Raw genomic sequence first — 25,263 nt, 5'->3', positions numbered from 1 at the left:
CCACTCCTTGTCCCCTTCCTCTCTCCCTTCTCCTCTCCCTTTACCACTCCTTGTCCCCTCCCTCTCTCCTCTTCTTTCGTTTTACCTCCCTTTGTCCACTCCCTCTTCTTTCCTGGAAAGCAACATTAGTGATATTGATTCTTACAAATTGAGGCTACCAATTAAACCCCAAAAACATTTTTTTTAAACAGGAAGAGCAACTATCAAAGTCCTTGAGACTATTGGTTTTAATTTCTTATGGGCAATGTATTGATACGGAAGTCTTTGACCATAGAGTCCAGACCCTGTCATCTTCTCAGTTCTCCTCTTCCTCTCTTTTTTCCCCTTCATTCATATCCTCTCTTCTGTCTCCTGTCAGTATGTGCATGACCAGGCATGAGTCTGGGTCAGAGGTCACAGGGATGATAGCATTAACCTGTTGATAGTGGCAGATATCACGTGTCCAGACAACAGTGTAATTCTCTCATCTGATCTAATCTCTTTATGTGTGTGTCTTCTCTTTCAGCCCAGTGGTCATGTCAGAACACACTCTCACTGCAGGTTTAAGCACCAGATGGTTAGGATTAACAAGGGATGATATGGAAAAGAGAGAGAGTGATAGATAAATTAATGATGAGAGGAACAGCTTGCCACGAGTACAGCAATCAGGTATTAATTAATAAACACACCATAATCTCCACAGCTTTGTGACGAGTGAAACCAGCAATAACACCAATAGKGTCAGGCACTATGACATGGTAGCCCATCAAGTAATATCAGGTTAATTCCTTATTTCCATTCCAGTGGGATAAAACACCTAAATTCTCATCCTGAAATCACCAACCCAGACTGTGTAGTCCATGCATGCCATTATATCCTGTCCACCTTTGCCTCTAAATAAATCTGTGAGGGATAGCTTATACATTAATTCATCATCCAATGTGAACATAGCTAGTCTGCCACATTTTCAATGTGAGGTCAGTTAGGTCACTATACTGTAGGTGGCATTTCATAACACTGGGAAAACATGAAATAGCCTACTTACTGTAAGTTAGTCTACCGACTGACTAGTGAGGAAATTTGCCCTCAAAGTCTATTCAGTATTTGAAACTGAATTAAGCCATGGATAAGCAATCAGAACCTTCTCTGTAATGCAATTCATGTTGTCAGTTAGTTAAGCAACAAAGAGCACGTACCTGGAAGAAAACTTACACCGAGGAAGAACAGCAACATAGGAAATAAGCTCCATAGATGCATGGTTTTGAACTGGCACAATGTGCCGCTATATGTTTGATCCAGCAGGCAGAAGAGGAGCAAAATAGTCACCTACATCTGCGATATCGTCCCAAAGCGATTGAAAGATTATTTGCCGTATCTATCGATTTTAGCGCACTACTGAAACGCGCCGCGAAGAGACAGCTGCGCACACAGACCTGATTATGGATGGGCTGCTGCTGTGTCCAGTTGCATCGGGKTTTTTTTCTCCCGAGCTGTGGTGAGCGACAAACATGTTGCAACAGAACACATGCTTGTATATAATGTGCACACTTAGAAGTACATGCGATACTATAAATAGGTTTGAAACCTCTTGAGGTGCAGACTGTTGCACCCTTTATAATCACTGTGATTATTATTTGACCCTGCTGGTTATCTATGAACGTTTCAACATCTTGGAGAACGATCTAGCCTTAATGGCCATGTAAGCTGACGCAGTCAGAAGAGGACTGGCCACCCCTCAGAGCCTGGTTCCTCCTTTCTATGGAGTTTTTCCTGGCCACCGTGCTTCTACATCTGCATTGCTTGCTCTTAGGGGCTTTAGACTGGGTTTCTGTATAAGCACTTTGTGACATCAGCTGATGTAAAAAGTGCTAAATAAATACATTTAATTGATTCATCATATCTGACCGGCACTGACTCCGTGACTCCTGTAACATCAAGGAAAGTGGCCATTGCCCATTCATTTGAAGCAACTCTGACGAGCAAAGTGATGGTGCGTAGCCTACCTTGAGGCGTTGGCAAATGGTAACACAAGTTTTTTTTTTTTTTTTTTTAATACATCAGTGAGGAAGGGCAGGTGATGTGAATAATTGAACCGAAGGTGAGCCACTTGTCAGATTTCAATGTAATGGTAGCCAAAAGTTGCTTGTACTGTGTACACGCAGCAAGTAGCCTAATTAACACATCTGATTCAGTCTATTAACACGCATGGTTCACTCAGCAGCCCAGTTCATTGTTATAACGTATGCAAGTAACATCTTCAGAAAATCAAGCATTATAAAAATGCATTAAACCTATTTAAAAACAAAAATGCTGATGCTGCCTTATGCAGAATAATAGACATGACATACTGTATTATAGCCTAAATGAGAACGGATGCATTTATTCAGGACAAACATTTTATTCAGACTAATAAAAAAGTTATCACCGTCATCACAATCATGCACAGTAACGGCAGCAACAGAAGTCCGGAGACCCTCCTCGTGAAAGGCACTGTGCGCGAGGGGAGCGGTATCCCGCCAAACAAACATACTGCGGCAGCACACAACAAACAATAACTACATACATCAGTTTCACTTGAAACATCAGAAAACCCGGGGGTGGGGAATGGAGGTTGAGAAAATGGAGGGTGTGTGAGTGAAGGTGAGACCAAGGACCCCAAGGAATTGTAAATTATATTTAAAATTATATTTTTAATCAAACTCCTTGCAAGGACCACAGAGAAACTGTCCCACTCATAAAAAAAAAAAAAAAACTGGCTGATTACAAAAAATAAAATAAAAACTAGCAACACCAAGGAACAAACATAGCTCTGGTAATCCCCCATACAATAGAAATATGAAACCATATATTTGAGATAGTTAGATTCCATTCTCTATCTCCATTCCAATAGACTCACACTCTGGTTTTCAGCCCCCAAAAATAAAATACAAAAATAGAAGTTTATCCAATCTCATTTTACATTCTCTCTTTTGGTATGCAAAAACAAGAGTTGTTCACTTCAAGCAGACTGTTTGTACAAGATTACATCACTAAAATGAGTCTCCATTTTAAGCTAGATCTTCCCTATGTATACACATATTGAGAGTTCATCAGGTGAGTGCGATTCCGCTCACTAACAAAATCCTGGTAAACAATCTTTACTATATTAAACTTTCCATTTCCATGGGGATGTAGGAGTCAAACAAACATGTAGTTTGCATACAGTATTTATACTGGAAACATGAATTGCAGGATGACAGCGTTAACACACCAGCCAGTGAGTGAGTGTCCCTTTAAACAGGGTCAAAGGTTGGGAGAAGAGAGCTCTTATCAGGATGGTTCAGCAGTTCAATATTTAAATGCACATCATACACAAACACACATCTCAGGCCTCCTAAGTACAAAAAAGCTTAACAAAAACATAATAATGAAAGAAAACAACTTGCAAGTCATTCATTTCCAAACACACACGGAGGAATGCTTCATCCAATTATCTTGTGCCATTTTCTTCAGGAGAAACCAAAGCCCCAAAGGAGCATGGGATACACTGCAAGTCCATCGCTGCCTTCTCAACCAAACTTACCCTCCTATCTCAATCAACCCCAGTAGTCCTACTAAACAGTGGCAGATAGTCCCCTCCTACCCCCACTGTTCTCATTGGCTCCCAACAAACTACCTCAGTTCCTATTGGGCGGGGGGCTGAAGGTTCAGATCATTAGCTGACGATGAGCTGTCTCAGGTATGATTGGGTGAGGCTGCGGAGCTCCTCGAGGGCATAGTCCTCAGGCATGGGCAGACGGCCGATGTGGGGCGCTAGCTGGGACAAGGGGATCTCGCCACCCTCACCACCCTGCTGCAGACTCAACACCACACGCAGGATGTTAGCCACGCGCTTGGCCATCTCTGGAGACAGGAGAGAGAAGAGGTTTAGGTAGGTCTCGGAACACACAGACCTGTAGTCCAGCTTCTCTAGACCAAGATTGTATCTCAGTCTAGCAGTAGCCCACGTTCAACTTATTTTCCGACACTTTTCCACTAGGGGGTATATCCGCGATTGGTGGACTGTTCGGATAAATAATGCATCGTTTGCGCCACCGAGCGGTGCCCTGGAAAGAATGTCAATGTCTGCGCCCACACGCTCCATTCTACTTCCTGTCTGTGGCAGCATGGTGCCCATATTACGAAGCTGATTAGCTAGGACAAACAGGTGTAAAACAGACAGGTGTGTGCCCAAAGCTAGAACACAACATGGAATCCATGTTTGGTTTTGATTTGTATTTAATTCATTCTTGGGCACCGCAAACAATTACTTCCTAATCAGAACTGTCTACTGATAGCAGATGTGGGAAAAGTGACAACAAACAGGTGCAGGCCGACAAATAACTCGTAAGTTATATGTTATAAGACTAGACCAGAGTTCCATTCAGGTCTAGAAACTGGGCTAGGTCAGACAGGACAACGTAGAAAATTAAAATTAACGTTACGTATATAGATCTGTCCTAGGAAAGATCAGCTACCCTCTGATTGGAGCAGACTAGAGGTCGGCCGATTAATCGGGGCCGACTTCAAGTTTTCATAACAATCGGAAATCGGTATTTTTGGACGCCAATTTGCCGATTTTTTATTTTATTTTTTACACCTTTATTTAATCTTTATTTAACTAGGCAAGTCAGTTAAGAACACATTCTTATTTTCAATGACGACCTAGGAACGTTCTGCCTCGTTCAGGGGCAGAACGACAGATTTTTAACCTTGTCAGCTCGGGGGACCCAATCTTGCAACCTTACAGTTAACTAGTCCAATGCTCTAACACCTGATTACATTGCACTCCGTGAGGAGCCTGCCTGTTACGCGAATGCAGTAAGCTAAGGTAAATTTCTAGCTAGCATTAAACTTATCTTATAAAAAACAATCAATCAATGACTGTCATTGCTCCAATGTGTACTTAACCATAAACATCAAKGCCTTTCTTAAAATCAATACASAAGTATATATTTTTAAACCTGCATATTTAGCTAAAAGAAATCCAGGTTAGCAGGCAATATTAACCAGGTGAAATTGTGTCATTTCTCTTGCGTTCATTGCACGCAGAGTCAGGGTATATGCAACAGTTTGGGCCGCCTGGCTCTTTGCGAACTAATTTGCCAGAATTGTACGTAATTATGACATAACATTGAAGGTTGTGCAATGTAACAGGAATATTTAGACTCAWGGATGCCACCCGTTAGATAAAATACGGAACGGAATAAACGTTTTGTTTTCGAGGTGATAGTTTCCGGATTAGTCAAAGGTATATGGTTTAGAGAGAAATAGTCGACGCGTTATAATTCCTGTAATAACTTGCGGATGAATTTGAAAGGGGTTCCTTCGTTATTTTACCGTTCATGTCTTCTATAGAGAATGTCTTGATCTACTTCAAATAAGGTCTGTTTCGTGCAGGCTTAAACCGCCTCAACGTTTTGATACCCGTGTAAATCTCACTAGGATAAGGTAACGTTTGTCAACATATTTTCATAAATCCACTCTACAATTTTTTTTTATCTTCGCATATATTTAGCCAATATTGATCAGAGTTACCTTGTCCTATGGATATCTACACAGTTATAAAATTGGCAAGGTGGTGTAAGCCTACACGAAACACAGACCTTATTTTAAGTTAATCTAAAAAAAWTCCTATGGAATAAATGAAGGAACCGCTTTTCAGATTTTGCTAGGTGTCATGGGAATTATGACTCGCACTTTGGTCGTCAATTCTTACCATGCCCATTATTAAAATAGGATTTCCTGCATATAGAAATGACAGTTTTTGTTTTCAACATTCATCACAGGTAACTTAAACTCTATTTTTATTCAAACAGTTGAGAGTATTTGTCTCCTAAGCAGACTCTTCAGTATCATTGTCACTTCAGAGCTGTGTGTGTGTGTGTATTTATGTATTAAAGTAAGTTAAAATAAAAGTGTTCATTGTTCATTGAGTATTGTTGCAATTCTCATTATTACAAAAATGTGTGTGTGTATGATATATATAAAACAATCTTTTTATAAAATCGGCTGATTAATCGGTATCGGCTTTTTTTGCCCTCCAATAAATCGGCATCGACATTGAAAAATCATAAAATCGGTCGACCTCTAGAGCAGACGGCTCCATCTCCTCACCTGATTGGGCGAGACGGTCCTTGGCGGTGGAGCAGGGGAGGAGCTCTATCCTGCTGCAGAGTGATGTCACCTCGGTGTGTAGACGTTCCAGCTTATAACCAGCACTGTCCATCTGAACACACACGGAGAGAGAGAGACCGAGAACAACAGAGACCCATTACATACAAACATCATGCATCAATATGAAGCATTCCAGCACTTTCTATCCATGCAGCGCCAACACACGCACCTTCCCACCCACAAACTCACATCCTTCCATAAAAAAAACCCCATACAGCCTCAAAGTGTTCCAGACCATAGCCACCATTGTCCATGGTATATGACAGATAATCAGGAGATTAGCAGCATAGCTAATTGGCTAACATTATCAACTGTAATGGAGTCAACATAATGCCAGACAGACGTACCTGTTGTATGGCGTGTAAGGTCTGTATGACTCTGATGTAGTCCAGGTAGACTCTGCCTGCCGTGTCCCAGTCCTGGATCACAGCACTGCGCTCTGGAACAGCCAGCCCCTCCAAGAACTCCAACAGGTACTCATGGTTATCATTAATGATACAGTCTACAGGGGAAACACATACAGGTTGAATAGGGTTAGAGGTGTGTGTGTGTGTGTGTGTGTGTGTGTGTGTGTGTGTGTGTGTGCGTATACACACCTGAGGCTAGGTGTTGTATGACCAGCCTGTGGCAGAGGTTCCAGTGGCCTGCTCTGTACAGGTGCAGGGCCTCTCTGTGTCTGTCTGTCTCTCTTCTGGCTCTAGTAGCTTTGGCCAAGTGGAGCCACTGTTCTGGGATCAGTAGTCTTTCTGTGAGGAAGCGCTCTTTCTGGGCAGACTCCTCCGTCTCCAGCAGAGGGCAGTGGAGCTGGAGCATCTCCCTCACCGCACGCTCACGGAGCCTGAAGAGAGGAGGACATGTTAGCAGGTTTAAATTAACGTAATGTGTAAGCTTGCCTGAGATTATTACGTCCGTTAGCTCCCCGAGCACAGAGGGATAACACATTACAGACGATTCACAGTTGGAATTGGAACCCAGCTGGACACAGTAGCACTTGTGTGAGATTATGATAAACCGTGTTCAGCTTATCGGTCCATCCTGGGCATCTGCTGAGGGCACTGACCCTCAAATCCTCCTGCGACTAATCAATTTAAACTTCGTCATGATTCATGTTAAAGTTGAGAGTCTGAAGTCTCTTCCTGTGTGCATGTTGTAAGGTGTGTGTTGCAGTACGTACATRTCCTCAGATATGTGCAGCAGTACATAGATTGCCATGTCCCAGAGGCCAGCGCTCTCCAGCTGGGCAGCGTAGCTGGTGTGTATGAGGCCCTGTCGGGCGGGGCTCAGGTGTGTGTAGTGCAGCGCCTGCAGGACCGACCACAGGTGCCAGCTCAGACGGTAGTCCAGACGCTCCCACGTCACCGTCAGCGGGTCCAACAACTCCTGCAGGCTGTAGTGTCTGGGAGGGAGAGGTGTCACTTATTTAAACACCACTTTAGCAGTACTTCACTTTTATTCTGTTAAATCTGCTTGAGAATGGAAATGTAGGATTAATTCTAATCTATTTTGAGAAACCTATGCAGTGTGTTGTGGGAAATGTAGTACCTGTCACTGTATAGTTTGAGCAGGTGGAAACAGATGTCGTAGAGTGGCCGTTTAGACTCTTCTTCCTCCATGTCCAGCGGGTCTGATTGGTCGAGGTAGGGTGGCAGGGGGGCGCAGGCGTACTTCTGACCCTCTGCAGAGCCCTGGAAGGCGGCTTCGTACTTGGCCAGGGCATCAGCGATGGAGGCGGTGGGAGGCAGCATGTACCACAGGTGGACCGCCACACAACGCTTCCAGTCCAGCTCTGAACACACGTTCACCACACAGTCTGTAGACTGCCACACCTAGAGACAAGTACATACAGCTCAGAAAACATTTAGCACTAATGTACAGTACTAGTCAAAAGTTTAGACACCTAATCACTCAAGGGTTTTTATTTTTTACTATTATCTMCATTGTAAATTAATAGCGAAGGSATCAAAACTATGAAATAACACATATGGAATCATGTAGTAACCAAATATATATTTTATATTTGAGATTCTTCAAAGTAGCCACTCTTTGCCTTGATGACAGCTTTGCACTCTCCTGGCATTCTCTCAACCAGCTTCATGAGGTAGTCACCTGGAATGCATTTCAATTAACAGGTGTGCCTTGTTAAATTAATTAGCAGAATTTATTTCCTTCCTAATGCATTTGAGCCAATCAGTTGTGTTGTGACAATGTAGGCGTGGTATACAGAAGGTTGTCTTTTACCAAATAGGGCTAAGTCCAAAATATGGCAAGAACAGCTCAAATAACCAAAGAGAAACGACAGCATCATTACTAAGACATGAAGGTCAATCAATCCATCAAGCGCTAAGATGAAACTGGCTCTCATGAGGACCGTCACAGGAAAGGAAGACCCARAGTTACCTCTGCTACAGAGGATAAGTTCATTAGAGTTAACTGCACCTCAGATTGCAGCCCAAATAAATGTTTCAGTGTTCAAGTAACAGACACATCTCTACATCAACTGTTCAGAGATAGCGTGAACCAGGCCTTCATTGTCGAATTGCTGCAAAGAAACCACTACTAAAGGACACCAATAAGAAGAGGCTTGCTCGGGCCAAGAAACACGAGCAATGGACATTAGACTGGTGGAAAGCTGTCATTTGGTCTGATGAGTTCAAATTTGAGATTTTTGGTTCCAACCGCCGTGTCTTTGTGAGACGCAGAGTAGGTGAACGGAGGATCTCGGCATGTGTGGTTCCCACCATGAAGCATGGAGGAGGTGTGATGGTGAGGGGGATGCTTCGCTGGTGACACTGTTTGTGATTMATTTAAAATTCAAGGCACACTTAACCAGCATGGCTACCAGAGCATTCTGCAGCGATACACCATCCCATCTGGTTTGCGCTTAGTGGGAATGTCATTTGTTTTTCAACAGGACAATKACCCAACACACCTGCAGGCTGTKTAAGGGCTATTTGACCAAGAAGGAGAGTGATAGAGTGCTGCATCAGATTACCTGGCCTCAACCCAATTGAGATGGTTTGGGATGAGTTGGACCGCAGAGTGAAGGAAAAGCAGCCAACAAGTGCTCAGCATATGTGGGAAATCCTTMAAGACTGTTAGAAAAGAATTCCAGGTGAAGCTGGTAAAGAAAATGCCAAGAGTGTACAAAGCTGTCATCAAGGCAAAGGTTGGCTATTTGAAGAATCTCAAATATATTTTGATTTATTTAACACTTTTTTGGTTACTACATGATTCCATGTGTTATTTCATAGTTTTGATGCCTTCACTATTATTATACAATGTAGAAAATAGTAGAAATAAAGAAAAACCCTTGAATGAGTAGGTGTGTCCAAACCTTTGACTGGTACTGTATATTACAACAAATATGTGGATTGCAAAACCTACACACATCAACATAGCACAAAGGATAACCCAGTTAATGGCGGTCTGAACACAACRGCAACAGCTGCATGCGCGGTTACTTACAGGTTTCCCGGCGAGCAGGGCGAAGATGCGTAGCCTCTCCTCCTGCAGGAATGAGTCCGTTTGCATTCTGTTCCAGTCTCCAAGCTGCAGCGCCAGCAGCTCCCGGCCGTACTGAGAGCCCACCGCCTGGGACAGCAGCAGGGAGAGGCGGTGGTCCCCTACACACACAGGTTAAAGACATCTTAATGAGATCCTACAGCCTGGCCCAACTAATTTGTGAGACGCCCCCTGGGGCCTTATATATAACCGTTGCGTAAATTTCACACTAAATAAAAGAGAACGCACACTCACAAATATATATATATATAATATAAATATATATATAAATAAAGGAAATATCAATGGCAAACTTGATCAAATGTCTTGTTTCCCCCCCATTAACATTGGCTGTATCTGAGTTTCTGAAACACAAAAACTGCACATTTTTGTGGACCTGTAAACAGATGTAAATACAATGTTTTGTATTTACTTTCTCCCGAACCTAAACATGCTGCACTGCACGCAAAATCTGAATAACTATACTTAAAAATATATATATATATTTTTTTTAAATAGAGTACCACTTCCAGTGGTTGTCTACACACTTCAATGCAAAAGATCAACTGTCTGTACACCTGTATGTTATAAACCACACTCCTTTTAGGATGCATAGAGCAAAAACTTGAAATTATAATAGCCTAGCTAATAGGTCCAATTAAACAAGAGATGCTCATGGTCATTTGTTGTATGGCTTCTTCGGGAATGAGCTCATCATGGCCAGAAAAGGGCGGAAATGGTTATGATATGTCTTGTTTACTGGAGAAATTTGACATTACAAAATTCAGACGTAGCCTACAAATGTCATTGGAAAAGGTGAACCGTCTGTTCTACCGTTAAACTGCTCTTCAGATCGGACCACATAGAGCAAAATACTTGAAATGGTGGTAGCTTATCTATTTACTACTATGAAGTGGGTGGAATTAAATGAGAGATGGGACAAATAGTAGCCTATTTTAACTTGTTGGATGCCTATAGGCTATTTCGCGAGTATGAAACCATCACAGTCCGAAAAGCTGAGGAATTTATTCTGCAATGATCATGGAAATGAAAGAAATCGGAAATAGATTTCAAATTATTTAAAAATCCAAAGAAAATAAATAGATTCTGCAACCACTAGAAACGGTGTACGCATGGTCTACAGTGTGCGGAAGGATAACATTCTCACATCTAGTTCAGTTATTATAAATGCAATTTTTGTGAAAAACATGCGTGCGCCAGTTTGGGGCATATTCTGTGTGTAGGCAACATTTGTAAATGAGGCCCCAGGTCTGCAGCAGGCTTTACCTTCCCACCCCTCATCCATCCATCCTCTTTCTTCCTGATCTCTGTTCCCTTCCTCTCTTACCAATCCCCTCAAACTCCGATCTCCCCCCTCCAATCCCCCCTCTCCTCACCACTCTTCTGAGCCAGCCTGCAGGCGTCACTGATGCGATGTCCAGTGAGGTAGCTGAAGATGGCCTCCACATGTCCTCCCCCCTGGCTCAGGCCCACCTCTTGCTCGATCCTCTGGGTTGCGCTGTGGGACAGCCAGGCTGAGAAGCTCCTCCTCCTCTCCAGCTGCTGCAGGTAGCCGCTGGTACCAGGCTCTGTCGTACCCAGCCGACCCCACAAGGCCTCACACAGAGTCCACACCAGAGCCCAGTGAGCCAGGACCCCTACAGGGAGAGAGATATAGGATAGCATATAGTTATATCTGAACTCATTGAGACAGCAATGGGAGAGATAATTAAAACAGAGGTAGCAGGGGTGATGTTAGAATCATAGGGAAGTTTTGGAATTGGACCAATAAAGTGTGAGCCATCTACCATTGGGTGTGTGTATGATTGTGTTGCATCGCTTACTGTCTCCGGCACCAGCCTCCTGGTTGAGGTCAGTGATCCACTCCACGTACTCGTGCAAGGCGGCCACCCCACTCTGGGGCTGGATGAAGGGGCAGGCCCCCTCTGTACTGATGGTGCTGTGCTTCAGGCCGATCTCCAGGGGCCGCTGGTACACCGCCTGGCTCTCCTCACTGTCCCGCGGCTCCAGACCAACCACCTGCTCGATCACCACCTTGAACGGACTGTCTGAGAGTCTGTAGGGGGAGGGGAAAGAAGGGAGCTTAGGGTTCAGTTTCTACCACCCACAAGCACTGCTCTGATACAGTAAGTCTGGATCCTATTCTGACACTCCTACAACATTGTGTAGATGACAGTGGTCTGGTGTTTGTCTATTACTCACTGTTTGCTCTTGGCATGTTTAGGCAGAAATCCAAAACCTCCAGCTCCTGTGTCTCCCTGGTCCTGCTCCTTGTCCCCAGACCCACTCAGCCTGTCTCCACAGTGGACCAGAGTCCAGCCTGGACCCCAGCCAACCCGGAACGACCGGCCCGTGAACAGAGCTGCATCCATCAGCAGACGGCCCTGGGTGGAGGGAATGTGTTGATTACGTTGACTAGATGATTTAAAACTGCCCATACTGTACAGCTATGTTCACACATACGAAAACCACAGTGGATTCATTGAAATGATCCAACAAATGTCCATGTTCTCTCCATGTACCTCTGTACTGTATGTATCCCTGTGTGTTCAGTCTACTGTACTATCAGATATTTAAACTCTTAACTATCATAAATGTATCATGATGTAGGATGAAGTATCTAGAAAGACACCTGAAAAAGACAAATTAAATACTACTAGTAGTATAGTTATCATTACCTTCCCCAGTGTGACTGAGTTCTCTGGGGCCACAGGGCCCCCCAGGCGTCGAGCCCCCACCGTCCGTACAGTGGCCTCTGCCGCTGGGGCCGGCAGCAGGAATGAGGGCCCCAGCGAGGGCCAGGGGGAGAGCCGCGAGGGCTCAGGAACCACCGCGGACGGCCGAGACATGGACAGCCTCCCGGGAAGGCCCCCTCCAAAGGGCACGTCAGGGAGCTGAGGGAAGAGACCTGCCCCGCTGAAACGAGTCTGCAGGAGACCACCGACTGGAGAGGGAAAGAGCAAGAGAGATCAATGAGCATTTATAATAGCAATAAGGCACCTCGGGGGTTTGTGGTATATTGGCCATATACCACAAACCCCTGAGGTGCCTTATTGCTATTATAAATGGGTTACCAACGTAATTAGAGCAGTAAAAATATATGTTTTTATCATACCCGTGGTATACGGTCTGATATACCATGGCTGTCAGCCAATCAGGATTCAGGGCTCGAACCAGCCAGTTTATAATAGCATTTAAGACATGTTAGGGTATGAGTGAAGGATGGGTGACTGTGTGTGAGGGTAGAAATCAATGTTAGGGCTGTGTGTGACACACTTACTGGAGGGCCTGCCCTGGGTGCCAGGCAGGAGGATGCGAGGGGAGGCCCTGTCTAGAGAGCTCTTCATTCCTCCCTGCTCCAGGAACATGTCACCATCATCATCCTCAGCAAACAGAGATGCCTTCATGATCTGAGAGAAGAGAAACACACATAACGAACACATTGTCTTCATGATGTGATTGAGGACTCCATTAGCCTCAACAAACAGGTAGAATGTGAGGGTGTACAGTAGTATCTTACCTGGAGAGTGTGAGGGTTGATTCCCAGCGAGGAGGCGATCTGACTGGATGCAGAGACAGGGTTGTGTTCTGTGGGGGTCACAGTCCCCAGCCGACTGCCCTTCTCCTCCCCCATGCCGCTCTCCCCCTCCTCTTCCAACATGCTCTCCCCTGGGGCATCCTGGGTAATGTCGGCCATGTCACTGTCCACCTCAGACATGCGACTCAGCAGCTCCAGCACAGCCTTGGACTGGACCCACAGAGCGAATGGACACAGGATACACACACAGCAGAGAAAGTGCAACAAAACATACACAGTAAGGTGACATACACCAAGAAGAGAGACACACACAGACAAAATCAGTTTAGTGTAAATAAATGAAAATGGTCAGCATACACAAGTCAGACAGACCAGCAAAGTGTGATCTTTAATCCGTTTATTTCTTAACTTTATCAGATCAAATACAAGATATCACAGATGTATATAGGAGCATGTTTTACATAATAAAATAATTCATAGCTTGATTCAATTATACCCCAAGAGTAGATGTTGTAGCTTCTTAAACCCTCAATCAGAAAGAAGACCTAACCCTGAATATATTCTGCAGGACTGGCAGGTTCCGAAGAATTGTAGGTTATCGCACATCACTCATATCTTTGGTCATCCTCTCAAAGCTTGTTTCAAAGAGATAAACTAATATTCATAACAAAGAATCAAAAATACATTGTGTAGATTCTCATGAGATACAACCATGATAATGTGAGGTTTTCTGAAGTTACATAATCAGTATTACCCAGTCAAATTATAACAATGGAAGGAACAGTTGKCAAAATACAAACATTTTACAATATAATACAGATTTAATTTAAGACATCTTAAAATCTTACAAACAAACTCTACTTCTGAGTTAAGACTTCACTTCAAACATTTCCTTAAAAAGGGGAAATCTGCAGTTGGTAAATCCATTTTTAGACTTTGAAAGTAATGAGATATACCCCATTGATTCTTGAAAAATATAACAGATGCCTCATGAGCATAGTTGTCATGCACCATCACCACCCAAAATATAAGTGTGTTACTCCTTTGTTTGAAAACAATGTAAATTTAAACAAACTGTAGCGCCTCAAAACTACAATTTCAATATCATGGATGGTCAGTCCCTGTATCCATAGCGCTGCCCATGTGTTTGGGAGCGGTTACATTTCTCCCGCCCCATCCCGTAGCTGTTTACCAAATCAGTGGCGGGGTGGCGCTTGTTATTGTTCGAACTGCAGATTTCCAGTTAGATTTTCTTATCTAAAAAAACAATTTAACACAGCCTTTAAAGGGATACTTCAGGATTTTGGCAATGAGGCTCTTTATCTACTTCTCCAGATTCAGATGAACTAGTGGATACAATTTWTRTSTYTKYGYGYRSWSWMAAATTCCAGAAGTATCCCTTTAAAACACCTTATTTTCAATCCACGGATGACTTCATGCCATAGCTATTGAACCAGGGTGATGTTTAGCTAAGGACAGTTTATATTTAGAGCACAGATTAAGTTGATGTTCCTGAATCAGTTGTGAGGGGCAGAACGTAACCACTAACCAGGACTGACAGACTTCAGATAAACTACCCTGCCCACCTCCTGTCTGTGATTGGTGGGTTGTGGCCTCCACCACCTCAGGTGAACCTGGGAGAGAACCCAGCCCTCCCCACACCGCCACTGATAAACAGATAATGTGGGGTGTCCTATCTGATCAGTCGCTATACTCTACAGCCCATCCAACTGATGTCAGATCAATGTTTAGCAGCCTCATTTGGGTTGCAGAGATCACCAAGACCATCTGCATCAAGGGCTACCAAACTTAAAACCTTTCCATAGAAACCTATTGAATACAACCCATAACAGTAGTGGTGAAACAGCTGAGATCTAGGCAGAGGACCCCACACACTGCATGTGGCTGAAATGGTAGTGGAAAGGAAACGGCATCAATTCAGATCATGTATATTTAGGTTGTATATTGACTAAGGCCTTCCAGGTGACGTAGAGAGCAGTGGGTGTGACTGTCAGTGTGGGTGGGCGCACTGTGCTGCTCCGTCTACCTGAGCCTGTGGCGCCACCTGCTGCTGGGAGGGAGGAAGCTGCTGCAGCCCCGGGGGAAGTGTTGTGGCCGTCTTCAGCTTCTTGGGGTCCACTTTGAGAGGCACTTCCTCATCCTCGTCAGAGTCCTGCAGGCCGTACTTAGAGAAGTGGGCCACCTGCAGACACAGAGAGAGATGAGTTACAGACATYGGAAGGGAGATATGGAGACACCTTTCGTATGTGTCTAGGCATGCTTACTTCAAACACCCAGGAGCCGGTCTCGGGGCGGTACTCAAGGAAGCGGGCGCCCTGTTTGCGTGAGGCGTTCTCCAGGCGGCCCTCGTAGTTCATCTCAGACAGACGCTCAGGGTTCTTTATCTGAGTACAAGTGGTCTTATCATTAGGCCACACCCCATCCAGAGTCACCTCCGCTCGCCTGGCAGAGGAGTGAGGGAAAGGAGGGGAGGGAGAAAGAGGTATAAAATAACATGGGGTAGTAAAGAGATGAGGTGAAGGATGAAAAAGAGAATATCAACTTGAGTTAGGTCTCAGCTGTGATCACTATCAGAATATGTTGAATCAGTTTATGACTTCTGTGATGAAATTACAAGRAAACTGATAACGACATTGTCCCCAGTGTGAAGGGTAGTAAGTTTCCCTGTCCCATCCTGTCACTGACCTGTTGAGCCCCTCCCCCTCAGCAGGCTTGTTCTTGTCGTCGGGGTAGACGATGACCTCTTTGCGTCTGAAGTGAACAATCTCATCCAGGTTCAGCCCAGTCACATTCACCTCGCCATGGAAAAACACTGAGCCGTAACCTGAGAGCCAATCAGAGAGCAGAGCAGTGAGCTACCGACCAATTATTTCCCCAGAGCTGTTTCCACCCGACCAGTCAAGAGAATCGTTTACCTTTTCTGCCCACGGTGAAGTTCTCCACCACACACACGCCGTTCTCGTCCACCATCTTGGACAGCTCGTCCATGGCGGGGATGGTATAGTAGCCCACACGGCACAGAACGATACCTGCAGGATGTGGGGGAACCTCCTGCACCTCCTCCTCTCGCTCCTCCTGTATGGAGTCCTCCCCCAGCGATATGTCCTCGCTGCTCACCTGGAATCAGAACACTCATGTCAAACCTCAAAAGTAGAGCACTATATGAGAAGCATGGCCAAAAGAAGTGCCCTTAATGGGAATAGGGTGTAATTTGAGACGACCATATTCATTGTCTGTCTACTCTGTTCTATCAGCTCACCTCCAGGCCATTCCTGCCCCTGGCCCCCACCCTATGGGCGTTGAGCTCTGAGATGGTGTCCTGCAGGCTGGGCTTGGTGTAGAACTTGTTGATCTCCAGGTCATCCTCGGCCCCTCCCTCCACCACCTCCCTCACATAATCATCCTCGTCCACACTGGCACTGTAGGGGGGTGGGGGAGACATGGTTCAGCAACAAATACCACACAGATCAATATCACTGACGGTGTGTGTGTGGGCGCGTGTCTGACCTGAGTCCGTTGAGGGGGTACTCCGGTGGAGAGGCCAGGTCATCTGTGTCTCTGTTGATTGGGCTGCTGTACAGGCTGCTGCCATTCAGGTTCTTCAGCACCAGCTTCTTGATGCTCTTCCTGGGTTACAACACCACAGAGAAACACACAGATCAGATACCATACACCAACATCACTGTCAGAAGACAGACAGAAGCAAATAGCAAAAAAGCTACCCGAAAACCAAGTTGTAGTATTCGCTAAGAAAAACATAACAGAAAACTAAAAATTGGTAAATCAGTTGAAACAGAAACATGTGAACTTTCCAGACGGCCACCTACCTGGGCATGAAGGCTCCATTGGTGAGAGAAGGCTCGTCGTCATCCAGCCCGTCAAACAGCTGAGACTTGGAGGAGCCCGAAGATGTCAGAGCTTTGGGCCGCACACGTGTCGCAGGCCGCGGTGTCAGCTTGTAGTGAGTGGGCGTGGTCAACGCCTTCTGGGCCGCCGGATTGGTGGGCTTTAGACGCTCCTCCTTCTTCTTGGGGTCAGAGAGGGGGTTTCTGAAGAGGGGGGAGTCACCAAAGGGGGAGTAGGCCAGAGCATTGATCTGCTGCTGCAGCACTGCCTGCTGGGCCGCCGCCGCGTTAGGGTCCGTCAGCGCTGGGAGGAGAGAGAGACAATTATAGCTTCACCTAGCCTTCAAGGGCTACTGGAAGTTTCCACCACAGTGTAATGTTATCCAGCCAGTTTCTTCAGTACACTGAAAGAGTAATAAGACTAGGTACTAAAGGAAAGTGCCAGAGAATGTGCTTTCACAATCAGCTTGAGACTGGGCAGAGGAGATAGAGGTGGTAGACGGAAGTGGTATTTACCGACAGGCTGTTGTTGTGCTCCGAAGCCCAGAGTGCTGGTTCCTGTGCTGAATCCCTGCGGTCCGAACGCTCCTATTGTTCCCAGAGTGGAACCCAGTGTCTTGTTATTCCCAAACAGAGACATCTGCCCAGTGCCCACCGCTAACAAACACAGAACACACTTAGCGAAACATCCACAGGGGACTACTAATGACTGACAATACAGACTCTGGTAAAACACCCAAACGGGCAGGTGTTTGTTTTTGCTTTTCTTTACATGATGGATATTTCATGTATTTTTGGTTTCTTTATTATTGTATCCCAGGCCTATGGCGCTCTTTCTGTTCATACCTGCTCCAAAGCCAGCTCCCAGTCCGGTCCCCAGTCCTCCTGCTGCCGCCTTGTTCCCAAAGAGGCTTCCGCCAGCAGCAGTGGGTCCAAAACCTTCACACAACACAGAGATAACACGATCACTTAAATAGCCAATACGATTATCTATAGACGATTTATTTGCAAGTACTAGCCTTTATCACACAGGTGCACTCCAATAAGGACAGATGATCAACTCACCGAAGTTAGATGGGTTGGTGCCTGTTCCGAGGGTGAGGGCGGATTTGTTGCCGAAGAGGCCGGTGCCTGTGCCAAACGACGACGCGCTGGTGGTGGTGGCGCCAAACCCTGCCGTCTTATTACCAAACAAGCTCTGCTAGGGACAGAGAGCGGATTAATACACACCCATCCCACAATGCCTGTAACTACCAACTGTGTAAAAGCCTTCACAGTCGAGTCTATTAATACCTGTGTGCCGACGTTCCCGAAGGCGGTGTTGGTTTGTCCGAAGAGCCCGGTGCCTGTCCCAAAGCCAGTGGCTGGTGTGGTCTGAGCTGTGTTTCCAAACAACCCCCCTGCCTGGGAMGCCGCGGTGCTCCCAAACAGACCCCCCTGGGATGGAGAGAGAGTTACTCTAGTGGAACGGTACAACACAGACAGAGCTAATGTTAGGCGTGTGAGTGTATTAACATGTACGTGTGAGCTCTCACCATGGTGCTGGTTTGTTGGGGCTGGCCCATGGTGCTGGTGTTGCCGAAGGAGAATCCTGTGTTGGGTGTGGTTGTGGCCTGACCGAAGGGCTTGAACAGACTGGCTGCCTGCTGGGCCTGCTGGGGCTGTTGCTGCTGGCCAAACAGACTGCCTGTGGCTGCACCAAACCCACCCGTACCTGGGGACAGGGAGTTAAAACTGTACTATATAATACATTTGTATTTATATTTTCTATTGAGCTCTGTCTATGGGCCTATGTGACTTACTGGTGCCGAAGTTGGTTTTGGCCTGGCCGAAGGAGAAGCCTGTGTTGGTGGCCGAGGAGCCAAACAGCCCTGCAGCCCCCGTACTGGGGGTGGCTGCGGCCGCAGCCCCAAAGAGACCCCCCGTCGGTGCAGCCATGGGGTTAGTGGGGCCCTTCCTTCCTGCCTGGTAGTCCTCCAACCTCAGCTCCTACACATAGCAAACACCACACAGGAGAGAGGGTGAGTGAGGCCTGGGCTGCACTGATCCCATCTTGCACTGGCTACACACACCCTACACTGACACTCACAAAACCCATAAATTCACCACATACGCATACAGACAACAAAAACACACTTTTACACTCGTATGCTGCGACTACTCTGTTCTATATTTGACTCCTATTATTTTCTATCATGATGCCTAGTCACGTTACCCTGCCTTAATGTTCATATCTACCTGAAATACCTTGTACCCCCTGTATATAGCTTAATTCTTGTGTATTTTATTCCTCGTGTTACCAATATATATATWTTTTTTTGCATTGTTGGGAAGATCTTGTAAGCAAGCATTTCAGTCAAATCTACACCTGTTGTATTCTGCGCATGTGACAAATTCAACTTGATTTTGATTCAATACTTTCAAGTGGATTCCTCTCCTTGTCTCTTTCCCTTTCATTTGAACTGATCTAAAAGACAGAGGGCAGCTGAAAGTAACTGCATAATAATGACCCACCTCCAGTGATTTGTTCTCATACTCCTTCATGGCCGTGATGCACTGGTGCTTGGTGTTAATGCTCGTGGTCACACCCCCTTTCACCATGGTGTCACTTCCTGTTGCAGGCTGAGGAGGACAGAAGAGGACATTCATTGGAATACAAACTCATTTACTGTATTGTAGCAGGATAAACTGATAACTCGTATACATTAGAGAAAACTGACCTATGAATTTCTTGAGGATTACAGTAAAGAGTAGCATGACATACAGCAGTAAGTAAGACCTTTTTTAGATGAAATAACATTCCATACACGACACTAGACAGACTCCTAGTACAGTAGTTTGGCCCAGGTGTAATGGCCTAGCCTAGGTCAGGCCAAACTCACGTTGAACTTGACAGTGGTGCCTGGCTGAGCGGCTTGCTGGGTGAACCCTGAAGCTCCGAACAGGGAGGCAGACGCCCCTCCGAAGGGGTTGGAGTTGGTCGCCCCAAACAGCCCCCCGGTGCTGGCCGTGCTCGTGCCAAACGCTAGACAAAAAAATTATCTTAACGATCTAGCCAGACATCGATAATGTAGGACCATGTGACCTGACCAAGATAACTCCTGSCCCTCATGAGTGATCTAAAAAACATCTGAAATATGAGCAATATACAACATCAAATGCATCTAATCAAAAGAAAAACAAATATTCAAAGAAAATAAATGTAAGGTATTACACATCATGATCTCATTGTATTTCATTGAACACCAGCTGTCACACAATTACTACAATGGACCAGAGCCCTCTATCTACTACAATTTTACAGGCTAAATAGAAGGCACTGGAGTGGCCATAAGAGTGCCACCACAAAATAATCAATTTTCAAAACMAGTTCTATTTGCCATTGTTGCATGTATGGAACTCTGAGAAAGGCACAGAATTCTAAGCTTACACTCCATAGACCCAGTCGGTATTAGATAGAACGTCACGACCCTGCCCGCCGTGCGGGTTAAAATCACCTGTGGTTACCCCATGGACTCACAGCAAAAACGTGACCTTTTTCAAACGCAATTTTATTGTTGTCTGCTTGTTTTAGTCAATTACTTTTCAACATTGCCTGGTCCCTAGTGTTAAAAAAACCATAATATTTTAGGGCTTCGCTCGTGCCCCTTTTCACGATGATGCTAGCAGCCACTTGAGCGAGTGAGCGTTAGCTCGCTACCGACCGGAACATGAAGCCTGCCAAAACCAACAACACAAACGGACTATACAGCTACAAGTAGTGAGTGGAGTTAAAATCGAACTGTACTAAACAAGTTAAATATCTTACATGTAAAGAAATGTTTTCCACATATAGCTCTACATGTAGCCTACTTGAACACAGCATCCCCACATTTTCCACTCTCCCACACCGAATAGCCTGAAGCCACAGGGCTCTTCTTGCAGGCTCCATTTCCCTATGTGGGAGCATTGCGAGCCACAGGTCTGTATTTTTGGCCTGGCTACATGTACATTGAACAACACAGTAGCCAGTGGTGTACAGTACTTAAGTAAAAATACTTAAGTAATTTTTTGGGGTAATCTGTACTTAACTATTTATATCTTTGCCAACTTTTACTTCACTACATTCCCAAAGAAAAKTGACTTTTTACTCCATACATTTTCCCTGACACCCATAAGTACTCGTTACATTTTGACAGGAAAATGGTCCAATTCACACACTTATCAAGAGACCATCCCTGGTTATGCCTACTGCCTCTGATCTGGCAGATTCACTAAACACAAATGCTTCATTTGTAAATTATGTCTGAGTGATGGAATATGCCCCTGGCTATCCGTAAATAAGAAAATAGCGCCGTCTGGTTTGCAGAATATAAGGAAATAATTTAAATGGTTTATACTTTTACTTTTGATACTTAAGTACATTTTAGCAATTCCATTTACTTTTGATACTTAAGTATATTTAAAACCAAATATTTTTACTCAAGTAGTATTTTACTGAGTGACTCACTTTTACTTGAGTAATTTTCTTTTAAAGGTATCTTTACTTTTACTCAAGTATGACAATTGAGTACTTTTTCCACCACTGACAGAAGCGTTGTCATTTCCCTCTTTTACAATGAAGCTCAATAGGAAAGAAAGTTGGTTTCCCTCAATTCGTGGGTGTGGTCGAGGAGAATTCCTTATTAATACATGAATACCGACTGGGACTACATAGTACACCCAATATGACTACTGTCCCACTGGTCACGGAACATTCCTTTGAATGGGAATGCATTATAGTACAACTAATTCTATGGTAAACCTGTTTGAACAACCTTAATGCTAGACAGTAAAAATAGACACTGACTGCCAAAGGAGGCTGGTTTGGCGGCTCCGAAAGCATTGCTCTGCTGGGAGAAGAGTCCTCCGCCGCCGCCCGTGTTGGTGCTGCCGAACAGGCTAGTGGATGTGCCGCTGGCCGTGCCAAACCCAAAGCCGCTACTGGTGGACGACGTTACGGGCTGGCTGAACGTACTGGAACCAAACAGGCCACCTGGGGAGGGACACACACCACCTCAAACCAGCTCACACACAGGTCCCTATGGCCAGCTGTAGGAGTGCTCAACTCAAATTCTTGTAGGACCCGGGCTAATGGTTTGGTTTCATGTTCACTGAGGATCCTCTAGAACTGGAGTTGTGCATCCATGATCTGACTAAGCCAGCCAGATTAGGTCCACCTGAACTAGTTTATGGGAGCCCCTAATCATTTCACTCATCACAAGGAGAGGTGGTCTCATAACATGCAGCGCTTCATCCCCCTTCTCCCACCTTTTTCTTTCCTCTCACTCAGCACAAATAACCCACAAACTCTCACATATTACAGACAATAGGGCCATACACAGTGCCACCTGTCTACATGATCACACTCCCTTTAAGAGCAGAATGCAGACTGTGGCTTTGCTCCAAACCAAATACTACATACTGTATATACTTTGTATGTACGGAACCAAGAGTATAACAGGGACTGTGGGTGCGCAGACTTTGTGTGTGCACAGCCGCCTGTTTAACAGCGGGTCGTGTGTGTGCGCGCGCGTCAACCCATGCTTACCTCCTCTACCTGCACCAGTGTGGATTTGTTGAGGATTGGCTGTCACCACTTTTGAGAGAGTAAAGCATTACAGGGTGGGGTTAGACACACATATTCAACCACCACATGTCAGTAGCAGTATCATGGTGGGCACAAAAAAAACACTCACCATTGTATATTGCATAATAGATTAATGTATAGAGCACATAGTCAGCTCTCTGTCTACTGCGAGTGGCAGTGTGATCATGCAGGTTCACTGTTCAGGCAGACGTCACAGTACAAAAGCTAGTCTTAAACATGTTCAACGTCGTACTTTATCAGTGCTATCATATTGACACATGGAAATCCCCCTGAATCTTTGTGGTTAAAATGACAGAGGGAAATTTCATAATGTAATCTGTAGGTTATGCAAAAGTTATACAAAAGACCTTATGCCACAGACACCTTTCTTATGTGGCTATTCATTCAAATGAAGAACACGGTCGTCCTGAACGGTCAGCAGAGTTAACCCCTAAACCACTGCAATGGAGAACACTGGCCTGGTCCTAAACCCAGAAGATAGTTGCAGAAACCATACTGCTATAGGGCCTCAGCCAATTATAGTGAAAAAAGTATTCAGGAAAGCAGCTATGGCCCCTGTACTACAGGATGTTAATTAGAAGAACAGATCTGATATTCGACAGGATTAGGCAGGTACTGAGTTATTAACATGTGTTATAGTCAGGATCAGGGAGATGTGGCAAACCTGGCTTATTTTGCGTCGCCCCAAAGAGTCCTCCAGTGTTGTTGGTCGCCCCAAATGCTGAGGCCCCGAAGCCACCTGTCGTCGCCCCAAAGCCAGTGTCTGCAAACACAGGGTCAACACCATACCTTTTATAATCCGGAACAATTTAACTTTACTTGAGAGTGAATACTGAGGCGAAGACATTGATGAGACAAGCAAGAAACCATAAAGGTACTCAACTTGTCAGGGCATACATTAAAATTACACTTGCGCCCACTGTTGTTACTTACTTTGTTGTCCAAACGTGGATGAAGTTCCAAATCCTCCGGTCCCTCCCCCGAAAGGAGCACCAAATGACTTGTTGAACATCTTCTCCTGCTAGCAGGACTGCATATGTCTGCTCAGCATTTCACAAAATGACAAACTTCAGCTTATTTCAGCAGACAAAAATAACTGACAAACATACATGACAGTAACTGAATACAATTACAGTAATCACGTAAATGTTCTAAGTTACCAAGATCTATGTATGACAAATTAATGAGACACAGTACATATGTTTTAGGTATTCCCGTAACCTGGCCTATATGGCAGTTATAATAACACACATAGCAACACAAAAACGGATTGACGTTAGTTGAGAAATGGAATTGAGAGAAGCAGTGTATAGTAAATTAGTTCTGGTGGTGCGAAGTTCCAGAAGACAGGACTAACGTTAGTTCCAATATAATTCCTGTCATGAGAACCTACCTAGTTAGCTAGCTTACTCAGCTACTGTAACATTAGTTAACCACCGTCCGCACATTCACTACCTGCCAGTCCCTCAGTTCATTGATATATATATATTGTTTAGAACAAAGGCCAAGAGTCCATGTAGAAACAGTTGAACTACTTTAGCTAGATTTCGCTAACAAATAGCGCTCACCGCTCGGTTGGCTTGTTAACTAAAGATTACGTTTGAAAGCCAGATAGGCGCCAGAATGTGTTCTCTCAACACGCTAAGCCAAGGCCTGGCAGAAATCGTTAGTTAAGTAGTGCGCTAGCAACTAGTTACACAGCCTGATATTAAAACAGTATTTAGCCAGTTAAATTCCCACCTCAAAACATTAAGAAAATGATCACACCAATGTCGCACAAGATAAAACCAGATATGACCAGTTTAACCTGCTAGCTAACGTTAGTTATAAACATCCGCAAATGTCGCTGGTGAGTCAGAACCGCAAATCTGTTAACGGTGGCTAACAGTTAGCTAGCTCACTAATTACCTAGCTCCTGTTAGCCAACTCTCTCTGGCATGATAACAATCTTTGATATCCAACAAATGTATCTAGGTCGTTTAAGTCTACACTATAGTTAGATATATTGACAACTTTAACCGACCAAAGTTGCTAGCTAGCTGTTAAATAACACATTGCTAGCTAATGTTAGCTAGCTAGTTGTGATGTTGTGCTAACTAGCTTGATATGTAACCCAGTTGAAAAAGGGATGTAAGGACAATGTTAAAACTCACCGTAAATAAGATTATGTTCAATACAATACGTGTCTTGTGATCCAGTCACAATATGAGTGTAAATAAGGTCGAAGTCTCTAAACTGGAATAGATTGTAATGTTCTTTTTCCGAAACTGCGGCTTTTCGTTGCACAACGAGGAGGGAAACTGCAGTAACGAGGCCAAATTGCGTCACGACGCACGGCGGCTACGTTCTGAATATGTCGACGCGCACCAACGTTTTATCGGTCCTAGAAAATCTATGGCAAGACTTGAAAACGATAGTCTAGCAATGATCAACAACCAATTTGACAGAGCTTGAATAATTTTGAAAATAATAATGGGCAAATATTGTACAATCTAGGTGTGCAAAGCTCTTAGAGACTAACCCAGAAAGACTGA

At 44.8% G+C, this 25,263-nt stretch overlaps 1 protein-coding gene across 6 annotated transcripts; it reads right to left on the bottom strand.

The window, feature by feature from the left end:
* Positions 1–2,357: 2,357 nt before the first annotated feature.
* LOC111981762 (nuclear pore complex protein Nup98-Nup96) lies at positions 2,358–25,062 on the bottom strand. 6 transcript variants are annotated; one of them, XM_024013185.2, is made up of 33 exons: positions 24,883–25,062; positions 23,663–23,769; positions 23,394–23,492; positions 22,670–22,717; positions 21,929–22,114; positions 19,983–20,125; positions 19,615–19,722; positions 18,903–19,089; positions 18,636–18,814; positions 18,394–18,537; positions 18,166–18,301; positions 17,947–18,039; positions 17,617–17,757; positions 17,083–17,404; positions 16,763–16,882; positions 16,515–16,674; positions 16,171–16,372; positions 15,941–16,079; positions 15,520–15,697; positions 15,282–15,437; positions 13,217–13,444; positions 12,977–13,106; positions 12,375–12,640; positions 11,899–12,080; positions 11,520–11,752; positions 11,073–11,333; positions 9,640–9,797; positions 7,717–8,000; positions 7,349–7,570; positions 6,771–7,012; positions 6,522–6,676; positions 6,115–6,226; positions 2,358–3,861 (listed from the first exon to the last, which is right to left on the bottom strand). In XM_024013185.2, the coding sequence occupies exons 2-33, from the start codon at positions 23,739–23,741 to the stop codon at positions 3,674–3,676; spliced, it is 5,481 nt and encodes a 1,826-aa protein (XP_023868953.1). In that variant the 5' UTR covers positions 23,742–23,769; positions 24,883–25,062; the 3' UTR covers positions 2,358–3,673. The 6 variants fall into 6 exon arrangements, with proteins under 6 accessions (XP_023868953.1, XP_023868957.1, XP_023868954.1 ...); XM_024013189.2 differs by having other exon boundaries at positions 17,617–17,688; XM_024013186.2 differs by having other exon boundaries at positions 18,166–18,298.
* Positions 25,063–25,263: the final 201 nt, after the last annotated feature.

Source organism: Salvelinus sp. IW2-2015, linkage group LG20, assembly GCF_002910315.2.
Source record: "Salvelinus sp. IW2-2015 linkage group LG20, ASM291031v2, whole genome shotgun sequence".
Lineage (NCBI taxonomy): Eukaryota > Metazoa > Chordata > Actinopteri > Salmoniformes > Salmonidae > Salvelinus > Salvelinus sp. IW2-2015.
Note: the sequence above shows the minus strand (reverse complement) of the source record. Positions and strands in the feature narration are given on the sequence as shown.